The sequence below is a fragment of the Pyrgilauda ruficollis genome, unplaced genomic scaffold (assembly GCF_017590135.1).
Source record: "Pyrgilauda ruficollis isolate IOZ18807 unplaced genomic scaffold, ASM1759013v1 scaffold3, whole genome shotgun sequence".
In the NCBI taxonomy this organism is placed as follows: domain Eukaryota; kingdom Metazoa; phylum Chordata; class Aves; order Passeriformes; family Passeridae; genus Pyrgilauda; species Pyrgilauda ruficollis.
Window position 1 is genome coordinate 14,059,476 of NW_024524377.1, and position 12,546 is coordinate 14,072,021.

General features: G+C 43.0%; 1 protein-coding gene across 3 annotated transcripts in view; it reads left to right on the forward strand.

The window, feature by feature from the left end:
• LOC121356802 (unconventional myosin-X-like) overlaps positions 1–12,546 on the forward strand; it is an 88,291-nt gene that overhangs the window by 30,367 nt on the left and 45,378 nt on the right. For 2 of the 3 annotated variants that reach the window (XM_041473601.1, XM_041473602.1), the window contains 7 exons: positions 303–406; positions 1,518–1,647; positions 2,499–2,617; positions 6,203–6,349; positions 7,087–7,187; positions 9,047–9,113; positions 9,569–9,661. In XM_041473601.1, coding sequence (XP_041329535.1) covers positions 303–406; positions 1,518–1,647; positions 2,499–2,617; positions 6,203–6,349; positions 7,087–7,187; positions 9,047–9,113; positions 9,569–9,661 — 761 coding nt within the window. Of the gene's footprint in view, positions 1–302; positions 407–1,360; positions 1,415–1,517; positions 1,648–2,498; positions 2,618–6,202; positions 6,350–7,086; positions 7,188–9,046; positions 9,114–9,568; positions 9,662–12,546 lie in introns of those variants that run through there. The other variant, XM_041473603.1, reaches the window with a different exon arrangement.

Genomic DNA, 12,546 nt, shown 5'->3' on the forward strand with positions numbered 1-12,546 from the left:
TCTCTGAACTCTGTGTCAAGTGATGATATCTAATTGAGAGGTCATTACCATATGTATAGAGTTAAGACTATTTTTCTGTACACTTTTGGAGCTAGAATTAAAAGTTTTTTTCTTGAGTCAGTTCAGTATTGAGATACTCTTCTGAGACTCTGCAGCTTGAGATTTGACTGTTCTGAATTATTTTGCATACCATCTGCAAGCTTTGTTACGGCACACTCTCCCACCCTCCTCTTCTGTGATCTAAAAGACTGGTTGCTAAACAAATTGTTGTCTCTCCCCTGCCTCTTTTTCTTCTGTTGCAGAGAGCCTCTCCCTCTGTGAGCCAGAGACTTATCGCTACTTGAACCAGTCTGGCTGTGTGACTGATGAGAACCTGAATGATGTAGAGATGTTCAGTAAGGTCATGGTGAGTCCAGTCCTAACTCCTCCTGAGCTTTTGGGCACAGTCTCATGGACTAAACATGCTGCATGATCTAGATCTCACAGGCAGAATTGATTTGCCCTAAGCCAGAATTTGGTGTTCAACAAGTCCAAAACTCAGCTAAAACAAGACTAAAAAAGTGGCTTTAGTGTACAGAAATGGGGAAATTTGGGAAACAGTCAGTATGAATAATAATTTAGAATGATAGAGAATTTGGGGTAGCAGAACCCCACCCCATAATGATTCGTGGAAGCCTTCTAGATAGCCTGATTCAGGAAACCTCAGACTGAACATTAAAAGGGGAAGAGTTTGATCTGAAGGTACTGGTCTCCTGAAATATTCCAGTGAAGTCACATCACCTGGGCAAACCACCTATTCTGAAATATCACAGAGATTTAACAGACACCTGTTTATCAGAGGTTAAGGGATTAGCAGGATGAATGTGCAAATTCTTGTTTTATTTGATAATGCTTGTAGGCCTGAAGGCTTTAATAATGTACGTGAAACCAGATAGGCAAGATGAGTACAGCAAGCTTAGGATTTCAGCACCTCCTGGTTAGGTGTGATTTAAGGGAAGGAAGCACCTGTACAGCAGAAGATTCAGTGGCAATATGGCATTTATTCTTCAGCTGAAGAGTTGCTGGAGGAAAGAAGGGAACTAGAACCCCAGACTGCCCCACTTACAGGGTATAGGCATGAAGACTAGGTCCTACCTCTCAAAGTCAATTTATGCCTCAAAAACCCTGGCTCACATGCAGGCCTTAAGAGGGAATGTGCCATACTTCCTTATTATCTGATAATCTCTTTCCAGCCATCTAACAGTCAATGCTGAAAGCCTGGTTTTAAATCTTGCTGCATAAATCTACTATACTAAGAATGAATTAAGGGGGTTATGTGGATCAGAGTAAATTAAGTATCTTATATGGATCCATCCTTCAGGGAAGAAAATAAGTGAGAATGTGGAAGCCATCCAGCAACATCTGTAACCTGGCCGTAATTCTGAGTTTTACATCTTACACACACTGGACCTGGCTCCGGTGGTTGCATTGTACTTGGCTGTACATACAGCTAACATTAGCTGTTTGGTTTTGCACAGACTGCCATGAAGGTGGTGGACTTCAGCACTGAAGAAATCAGAGACATCTTCAAACTTCTTTCTGGCACACTTCATTTGGGAAACGTTGAATTTATGACAGCTGGTGGGGCCCAGGTTACAACAAAAGCAGGTAAGTAGGACCCTAGCAACTTGGTAGACCATGCAAAGCCCCATAAGGCCCCCTATAAAGCCCTCTCCCTTTTCCTTTCTCCCTCTGTTATGCTGGTCTGCAGTACCTTCACCAGCAGGTTCCCTGTAGTTTAACGCTTCAGACGCATTGCCACAGGATGTAAGGCTCCCAGGTGCCAGTGGGATTTAGTTGGTCTGTGGCCCTGTGATCCATTTGTGCTCCTTGATATTCTTAGACTGAGTCCACAGCCTCAGTTTCTCTTTTGGATTGAGAGAGATGGAAGAAATAGGATCAGGAAGGAGTTTGAGATAAAAGTGATCTGTTAGAGACTTTCCCCCATCTTCATTTGAAGCAGTTGCTAGAATGCGCTCTGTTACAGTTATTTAATCTGAGCTGGTCCACAAAGTGAGTCCCAAAACAGACAGAAGTAATAAATATGTATTACAAGTGTTTCTTCAAGTCTTAAGTTAATTGCCTCTCATCTTAACATCCAAGTTTAGCAATCCCATGCTCAGACTGCACTCAGTATCGTGCTTTTACAAAAGCATATCTTCTCATGCAGTGTTTTTCTGGTGCTGAGTCTTAAGCACGGTTTTGCTCTTCCTGTTGTCAGCAGGAAGGCTGACTAACATGAGACTGTGCTTTATAATGGGTATATGAGCTCCAGACTGGATATGTGAACCTACAGCTTTGGGTATGCCCCAGAGAATCAAGTAAGGGGGAGTGTGTTTTGTGCTGGGGTTTAGTCACCTGCCTTGTAGAAATCCCTGGGATTTCCTCACCAAGCTGTAAAGATATCCCTGTGAGTGATGAGGATCCATGCAGGAGAAAAACGTGTGTCTTCCTTTTAGTGCTGAATGTTGCCAGTGATCTCCTGGGCTTGGACGCCTTTCAGCTTTCTGAAGTGCTGACACAGAGATCCATGATTCTGCGTGGGGAAGAGATCAGCTCCCCTCTCACTGTGGAGCAGGTAAGTGTCCTAGTGTATGCTTCCACTTCTGCCACTTCTGCATTTCCAGGCCCTGAGTCTTCCTCTGTGTCACCCATTCCAGCCGAGGGCCTCCTGTTTCCTCAGGTATTTTGCCCTTATTGGTAGCTCAGGTCCCAGTGTTGACTCTGCTTTTCAGGGGAGTCCACCTGCAAATGCCAGTGCACAATATTGGTTTTAAGTCACCTTCACTCACCAGGAGCTAGTCATACTTGTGTCATGAGAAGGTGCATCAGATGCTTTGTGGTAATTGCATGTGTGCATGCTTTAACCTGCAGAGCTTCTAGGCTGCACTGTGTTTACTGGAAGGTAAAAGCTGGCACACAATTCCCACAAAACATCTGAGAGATGTTAGGCTGTTACGCTGCAGCAGCTTCTTTCTGGATCTATACAACCACAAAGGAGGATCAAATAAACTGATATGTAGCTCTTGTGGTGTTGCTGATCACTTGAGGGCACTCTTGGTGTTTTAGGCCCATGCACAGATAACTGCAGAAAATCCTCTGTCATTAATAAAATGCAAGACACTGGAAGACAGGGAGTACTATTACTAGGATGGAAAAGGCACCATGTTGTGGCAAAATGAACATCTGTAATGGAAATCATGTGCTGGCACAGACTGCAGAGGGTTATCAATCCAACGCCTACATTGGCAGAGAAGCCAGAGTTACGAGACTCTCTCTGATGGATGTCTGTCTAACTTTCCTTCAGATTTCCCATGGAAGGAATTTCACAGCATCTTTAAGTATCCTGCTTTAGCTGCAGTGGAGTCTGGAGTTGAAAAGATTTTCCTCATATTTTAGATTATCCCAGCTGTCCACCTTACAAGCTTTGGCTTCTGTGAAGTTTTTCATGTGGTGTTCTCTTTTCTAAGCTAAACAATCCAGTTCCTTCAGTGCTTCCTTGTAAGTAATTTTCTAAATCTCTTTGTCTTCTGTCTCTGTTTTCCCACATCTTTTAAGAAGTGGAGTGCCCCTAACTGGGGCAAGTTGTGTTCAAGGTGAAGTCTCAGCATTGCTCATTATGGTACAGTAGTTGCTTGTTTTCTTGTGGTGGACACACATGCTAATATATCACAAACTAGGCTTTCCTTTAAGAAATGGTCTCCTTTTTCTGCATAGTCTGTGACCTTTCTTTGCAGTGAAATTGTGTGAAAAATATTTTTCAGCCTGTAGTCTGTGGTAGATATCCTCAATATCAAACACCACCGTTTTCTTCTCAGCTGTCTATTCTAAATAAGCCACATCTTTCTCTAGCAGTGCTCAAGGTTGGATAACAGATAATACCAGAGGCACTTCATGCAGTCCACAGCAATGGCATGCAGTTGTAGGATTTACAGTCTCCCTGAACAGAGCTTTCCCTGATGGCATAGCTATTCCTCACATGTGTGTGTACTGGACCCCACACTTACTGCTTGCAGCCCAATGAAGTACCAATGCCACAAAAAATTTGTGATAGCACCTGGATGCTGTCATTTAGCTGTCTTCATTAGGTGAGCCTGTTGCACTCAACACTGTAAAGGCTGCTCCTGCCTAAGCCCTAAGTGCTGCACCCACCTATTCCCACTTGTGGTGGGGTAGAATTGCTGGGGATTTCTCATTATGTAATGGGCTCGTTACCCCTCTGAGCTTTGACATTTCAGTGGGCTGAATGGATGAACTGGCCTCAAGGCAGGCAAAGCTGGGAGGATGAAAGGCGTCTTTGAGAATCTCATTTGAGCCATATTGTGGGGAAAGTGGCTTTGCTTACAGCTGGATGGGGAGGTGCTGTTCCTGGAAAATGTGTCCAACTTACTGCATAGGCAGATACACTACAGAGGCATGGCCTTGAGGGCATTCTTAGTCCCAACCAATAAGGCAGATCATCTGATGGAGAGAAGAAATAGCCAAAAAAGGCGTGTGCACCCATGCTTTGAAATGTTCTCTTCAGTGGAGAAGGGAGGTTATTCTGTGTCAGCTTTGAGCTGCTGAAGAGGAAATAGTACCAAGGAAGAGAAAAGGAGGAGAAAACCAGTGTGGTTGGGTGAAAAGGAGGATCTGGCAGGCTGGGCCTCAGAAGTTTGTGAGGCACTGGAAGGGATCAGAAACAGTTGGCCTGTGCCATTAGCAAAGAGCTCATGTTATTTAGGGTTGTAAAACTGAAGCGGGTGAGGGTGCATTTAGAAGATCTGTCACTGCTGGTCTGGCCTACTGAAGAAATTGCCCTGCTGGTGTCACAGGCAAGACAGAGGGAACAACCTGTAATCTATTTATTGTGGTTTATTTATGAAATGACAAGATTACAGCTTTCACCCTACTTGATTATTTCATGTACTGGCTCGCTCTCCCCTCAGCATTACATTCTCTGGAATTCTCTAGATGTCAACTTCTTTTCCCAGTTGGGAGTTTGTGGCTTGTCCAAGAGGGTTGGGCAACAGCTTGTCTCGGTTTATATTGTGCAGTTGCAGTTATCAGTCTCAGGTACTACCAGCCAAGGTCCTTGGGCATGCCCTGACATTTATCTCCACGTCTCTGATCTCCAGGATCTTTCCCCACTTCCAGAATCTTTGTTCCAGTCATGATCTTTGCCATCTTCTCTCCTGGCTCCTTTTTCTGTTCTCTGAGATCATGTCTTCTTGTTAGGGACCCTTATTTTTGGCCTTCTCGTCCTTCCAGAACCCTAAGCTCTGGTTTCCCTTTCTAAATCGTGTATGTGCAGAAGACAACACATGATCAGACTCCCCAATTTGTGGTTCTGTCTCATGTCTCTTTATTAATTGGAGGATTTAAGGTGTGCCACTTTTGTTTGTCCAAGTGTTATCAAAATATGCAACCAGCCCATTCCTTGTGCAGCTACCAGGTAGTAGGCTTTTGCTTGAGATACCAGAAGTTTGATTTTGGATGTTCATCCACATGCTTACATACACTCAATTATCTACTGCCTGTTAGTGATCTCAATTTAAGTTATTTTTTTCATGTGTGACACTTGGTTATGGTATCTGCAGGGGATGTTGGGTCAACTGCAGAAAGTTTCAACCCATGAACTTCTGGAGCATGTGTCCTGGCTGTTGGCCAGCCTAATTGGATTCCAGTAGGATAATGCTGTTTGCAGGAATGTTTTGGAAAGAGAATTTTTGAGGGCAACTTGGTGACAGAATATTCTATTAAATCCTGCCCTACCAGTTTTTTGAAAACTGAGCAGACACCCATTTGACAGCTCTGCTAGGAGAACTGAACCGAGATACCTTGCCTGTCACTGCAAATGTTGGCGCAGGTGATACAAATTACTCCCGTGGGCTTAGTTGTGAGGTATTTTGCCACCTTCCCTGTCCCAGCACTTGTTCCAAAAAATGCCACCGATTTTGTTATTTCCTTCACCCTCTCAAGTGCAGTTACCCAAAGATTATGGCTTGTCTGTGTGTGGTCTGGCTACTTGAAAACTTGTTACAAATAAATACTGCACTGTACACAGCCAGTACAGAGGCTGAGAAACCTGAAGAGGAGCGGAGGAACCTGCAGTCCACAGGGACTCGTGTGCCCTTGTGCCTTCTGTTCTCTTTGTGACTCATTTTTTCTCTCTGTATTACAGGCAGCTGACTCCAGGGACTCCCTCTCTATGGCACTCTATTCCCAGTGTTTTTCATGGCTCATTAGCAAGATTAATACAAAGATCAAAGGCAAGGAAAACTTTAAGTCTGTGGGCATCCTGGATATCTTTGGCTTCGAGAACTTTCAGGTCAGGATTTTGTTTTTTGTGGGGTGGGTTGGTTTTGGAGATGTTGATGCATTTTGGAAGAAACTTTGGTGGGTTTGCATCCTGGTAAGGATAGCATAGGGCATTCTGAAATCTTCACCCTGCCACTTTCCCCTGAAAGCAGAAAGATATATTCAGCTGCCCATTTCTGCCAGCCATATTCATACAGGCTGATGTTCAAGGTCTGGTTTGTGATACAGACCCTAAGCAGATCTGCTGTGATAGATAATACTGAATTTTTGACTTGTATGCAAACCAGCTATCCAAAATCCTATATGTACATTGTTTGTTTACATCTGTTTTGTGTTGTGTGGGGAAATCCTGCATGTGATGCTTCTAACTACAGCTGATGTGGGATGTATGTTGAGCAGTCATAGAGTGACTGCTCAGATATTTCACAGAAGAGAAAGCCCTGTGACCTAACAGTTCTAACAGAACTGTCAACAGAAACAGAAAGAATTTCTTTCTTTCTTCCAAGAAGAGAAACATAATTGTCTTTAGCATGCTTTACTATGAATTAGGTTTACTGAATTAACCTTGCATGGGCTACAAAAGCTGTTTTCCTATTGGACCTCTCCATACTGTCCTCCTCACATCCACCTGACACCACTATGTTTTTTGGCTTTACTCCAAGCCTGATACCTTCCCTTTTGCTAGTATAGATTCTTTTAGAGCTCAGGAACAAGAATGTAAAATTTGATAATTGCTTCTTCTTGCAGGTGAATCGTTTTGAGCAGTTTAACATTAACTATGCAAATGAGAAACTCCAGGAATATTTCAACAAACACATCTTCTCCTTGGAGCAGCTGGAGTACAACAGGTGACAAACAGTGGGAGTGGGGCCCCACTGCTTTCATGGGTAGTGGGAGGGAGGACATCACTTCTCTTGTGCTGCTCAGTCCCTGCCACTGAAGCAGGAGAGGCAGCTGGGCCTTACTACAGCCCTGACCTTGGATGTGTCTTGATAAGCATTGTCCTTGTGCTTTCCAGCACAAGTCACTTGTCTCCAGGAAAAAGCGTTCTCCATTGTAGTGTTTAGAAACTCCAGAGTTCCTTCTGTCTCTCAGCTGAATGGAGAGTTCCTGGGCTTTAGCCCATTAGAATATATGGTCAATGGGTGTGTGACTGACTTTGGTAATGATTTATCTATGGCAGTGGTGGTGTAATGCAGATGGAATCCTGGTGTGCAAAAAGGAAATTCCCTAAACATAGACAATTAGAGATATCTGACAGCTCTTTCTGTCCTAGAGATTCCTATACTATGAAAAGGACTCTTTTCCTTAGCAAGATTTACATCAGGCTGAGCTTGGGGCCTTCTGCTTTTTCCTCTTCTGTGGGCTTCATGTTGGATTGTATTTTGTGAAGTACCTGTGATGTTCTAGAGTATTTCTGCTTCTAGAGAAGGCTGCTAGTCAAATACTTCAGTTGTTGCTCTGAAACAGAAGCCTTTATGTTTGTGAATGAAAGGATTGAATAGGGTCAGTGAGGGCAAATGAGAGCAGCCTTGTAAAGGGAGACAGCTGAATAGGCAATTCATTAAATTCTAAAGATTGCAAAATTGCAAGGCTATTTATGTGCTCACTTCTCAGGCCAGTTCCACCATTGCAGGAATCTTGTATTAAAAATGGTACCATCATGACAAATTATTTTTTCCTGACGGTTGCATGGAAGTTTGAGTTCTGTGGCTAAACTTTGGAAGGAATGAGAGGTTTTTTTATTGACTACATATCAAATTATTCTAAGGCAATGTACTTAAAGCTCATCTTTCACCATATAAGCTCTGCTCCCTCAGGCTTATTAAGCAGATTCATGTATCTCATCTTAATGCTTTGAACATTAAAGTATGAAGCCTGGGCTGAAGCATTTGGAGGCAACAGCTCCAGTCTCTTCGAAATGTTAGTCTCCACCTGAAAGGAGGAGGTATCAGAATGTCAGTAAGTAGCTTCACACATAGCCTCTAGTCTTCCTTGTATTCTTAAGAGTTATTCTAGGCTTCTCTGAATTCTGAAAACAGACATATCCTGTATTACAGGAGTATAAGAAGATGGTAAGGGGGAAAAACACATTCAGCAGATTAACAGAGTATCATGGGTGATTTTCAAAGCACATTATTGCACTACTGTACCTACATCAGCTCCTATTCTGAAAGATGCAGGGCCACCTGTAGGTTCCCTGCATGTCAGGCCAAAGCTTACCTGCGTCACCCTCTTCAAAACTCCCTGAAAACTCTCTCCAGTCTCTTCTCCTGGTGGGCCTGTGAACTGTGGTTCAGTCTTCTGGCAGATGTGCTTCAGGTCTGCTTTCCAGATTGGTGGGTCAGCAGCTGACTCTTGAGGCTGTGTAGCAAACTGTCCATCATCACCGCTGTGTGGGCTGATGCTCGTCACTCCAGAAAGAGCACAGGCTTAAAATTCATGTGAAATTTGCTCAATGACTATAGGAAAAGCATCAGTCTAAGTCACTGGTATGGATGAGAAAGGCTGTCTCTTATTTCCATCTCCTTATGTTAGCAGTGCATTGTGTCCCTTACTCTTTTCCTCAGCCATAGCAAAGCCTAATTCCTGCAAATCACCTTGAGTCCTGGGACAGCTGCCAGGCTCAGTTACTTCTGCTCTCCTACGCCCCAGGACATTGGATCTTGCATTTCACAACTTTCTTCTGTTTGTTCTTGACTATTAGGGAAGGGATAAACTGGGAAGCCATTGACTGGATGGATAATGCAGAGTGCCTGGACCTTATTGAGAAGGTAAGCAGTTACCTGTGACAGTTTCTAGGGATCAGTGGGGACTGCTGAGTGTCTTGAGATCTTCCCTGACATTTCCTGGTTTTAAAAGCAGATAGTAGCTTAGATCCTCTTCCCATAGTGACCTATCAAAAGTGTGAGCTATTCTATCCATGGTTCCAGCTCAAGAAAGCAGATCTCAGCTTATTGTTGAGAATAAGCTTAGGAAGGGTATCAGTTTTAGACAGGGATTAGCATTCAAGTAAAACCTTAATGTGATTTTTTTATAAACCATCTCCACTTATGATCTGCTTGCTGAATGCATTAACTGTCCCGAATTCTGCTTTCAGTTTGAGTTTTGCTGGGTATGACTCAAGGGTTATTGCTCAATGGTCTGTTCAGATCTCCAGTTCTTGGCTTGGTGCTGTGTAGTTAAAGCTTTTGCTGACTGTAAAAGCTTGTCTCTTGTTTGGCTGTAGAAACTAGGTCTACTGGCTTTGGTGAATGAAGAGAGTCGATTCCCCAAAGGCACAGACAACACCCTTCTGGAAAAACTTCACAGCCAGCATATGGTAAGTAAGAAAATAACCTGGCAGGCAAATGATCAGTATGTTAGCCCCATCAGCATTTCAAAACCTAAAGTGAAGGTTTTGTTGATGTAAAATATGTGCTTTGTGCAGTAAATTTAAAACGCCTTAGGCCCGAACCTGTGAGTGTTTAATAAGGCTGCGCTGAACAGCAGTAATATGTAAAGCAACCTGAGAATGCTCTCCTGTGCACACAGAGGAGAGGGAGTGTGCATTCCACAGGCTGAGGGCAGAGGTTTGAATCTGCAGCATGGGATGGAGTCAGGTTCTGCTGCTCTGCGACGGGACACGAGGCAGCACCCCAGGCACAGGATGTGGCTGCACAGCGTGTGTGGGTTTCTCCTGCCAGCTGACTCACAGCAGTCTGCTCCAAAGCATGTCAAATCTGTCTCCTGGGGCTGGGGACGGCTTTTGCCTCATGACTTTTAATGAAAGCTCTCTTATTGTTCCTAATTAATTAAATTCTTTCATCCTCTGTCTTGTGTTCTGGACACAGTAGTGGAACTTTTTCATGCAGGTCAGAAAGCTATCCTGGGGACACAGAAACCCCGCTGAGATCACTGTAGCAATCCCTTGCCATGTCTCTGCTACAGCCAACACTTTGTTCTAAATAGTAAATAGACTGAAAACAAAGCAAATTAGAGCCTGTAGCATGGACTTATGGAATAATTAGCTACTTTAGTAAGAGCATTGTCAGCAAATATGTGTTCTAGTCTTCTAATTCAGGCTTCATCCAAGCCTGAAAACATAAAAATCTGTATCCCTTATCTGAATTTTTTTAATTGGTATAGATGCAGATATTATCATTTTTCATATTTGCATTGTAACTCTGCTAGTAATACTCATGACTTCAAATTAAAAGCAATAGCAATGACTTTTGGTTGGCTACTTACAGCTTTGAGGAAATATATACTTTCTTTGGGCTTAAATCAAAGCTTTCAATTTAGTCCACTGTGGCTTTGCCTGGTATTACAGGTCAAGAAATGTGAGAATGCCTGATTTACCTTCTTTTTTAAAAACTGTTGTTGGTATTTCTTCGTATAGAACTAATGAATATTTTTAATGTATCACTTGTTATGAATTTTCTTTCTCAACTGTCCCAAACTCTTCAGTTTGTGTCCAAATGGAGACGTTTCAAAGCTCCTCTTTCTTTTTCCTGCTTGTTTCTGAATTTGTCTACATATTTTTTTTCTCTATTCTTTTCTGAGATAAATAATCAGACCAGAATGCAGTTCCCTTGGTAAGAAGGTACCTGTGGTTTATTGTACAGCAGCATGAGACTGCCAGTATTATTTTGCATTCCTTTATGCCCCACTACATTTTGGTTGCTATTTTTGGTGATTTCTGTGCCTTGAGTAGCCTTTTCATTAAGCTGTTCATAGTGTCACCTCTGTCTGCTTTGAGGCAATAGCAGTTAATGTACAACTCTAGGAAGCTTGCAAGGGATGGAAGAGGCTGAGTGAAAGTGCAGGGAGGAACAGTGGAGAGTGCTCTAGGATTTGCATTTGCTGAAGGCAAAAGCATTTTTTATACCAGTTAAAGTCTCTAGTGCTGGCTGGAAGAGCATTGGAAGACATCCAGGCAGCATTGCTGGGAAGCCTGATGAGAACAAGCCCTCTTCTCTGTATTTTCTGTGGAATGCTGTAGTCTTGGAGGAAAAGCCTAAAGCTGGGATTTAAGAGAATATGACCTCTGAAACAACTTGGAGAGAGGAGCAATAGGGAAGATAGCAGAAGGAACCAAAAGTGTTGTGAGCATGGGTGAAATACAAAAGTTTGGTAGAGAGGGAGAGGAGAACAGGATGCCAATCCACATGGGAGATTCAGTAGCAGTCGTATTTGGAGTGGAAGACAGGGAGGTTTGTGGTTGAAAAAGATGACTGTGTGGGGGGAAGGGAAGAGCAATGAAATGGGATCAGTGTGAAAAGAAAAACAGCCATGAAAAAATTTTCAGTAGCACTAACAAATGATCAGCATAAGAAGCTGTCCACCTGCTAAATACTGCTAAAAGATCTTGAAGATGAAGAGCTGAATTACAAACAGCATCATAGCATAAGAAGCTGTCCACCTGCTAAATACTGCTAAAAGATCTTGAAGAGCTGAATTACAAACAGCATCACGTAACATGTTACTTAAAATTTTCTTAGTACTTTAGTACTTTGGGATTATATTAATTTTTAGAAATTATTGTAGGAAACTATAGACCTATAGTTCTGATTTCACAGTTGTGTAAATTCACAGAATGTGAATGGTCAGTTGCCTCAATGACAGGAGGCTCTGTAAGACAGTCTCCTACAAGCACTGAGGTTTTCTGCTGGCTCACAGGGCAAGGCTGGTCTGAGAGGGGCCTCATGAGACTGATTGTGTTGTAAAGTGAAAATAAAAAGGAAAAGCGGCACAGATAAATGTAAAACGTTGTGCCTGAAGGAAAACAGTCCCGATTTCACCTTTGAAGTGATGGCCCTGAAGTGACTATTGCTCTTCAGGTGTGAGACCCAGACAGAGACTGTGATGGAGTTCCATGGAAATACCAGCACGGGGCTCAGCAGTAACAAAAATCCCCAAAAGAAGTAGTAAAAGCTTCCATGAAACTAACAGTAAAAGTAGAAAACATTGTTATGGAATTGTATAGTCTGTAGATCACCTTCACTTTGAACCACGTACAGCATGGGGCCCCTCCCCTCAAGGAGAGCTTCTGTCAGAAGTGGTGAACAGCAGGTCTGGGACAGCTTCAGTGCTACAGAAAACTGCATTGAAGGGACCTGCAGTGTGGAGACAAGACATCTTGGGTGGGTGTGATGGGTGTAAAAGTCACACATGGCCTGTAGAAGTTTAATGGCACTAAGGGAAGACAGGCTTAAATCCAAGCAG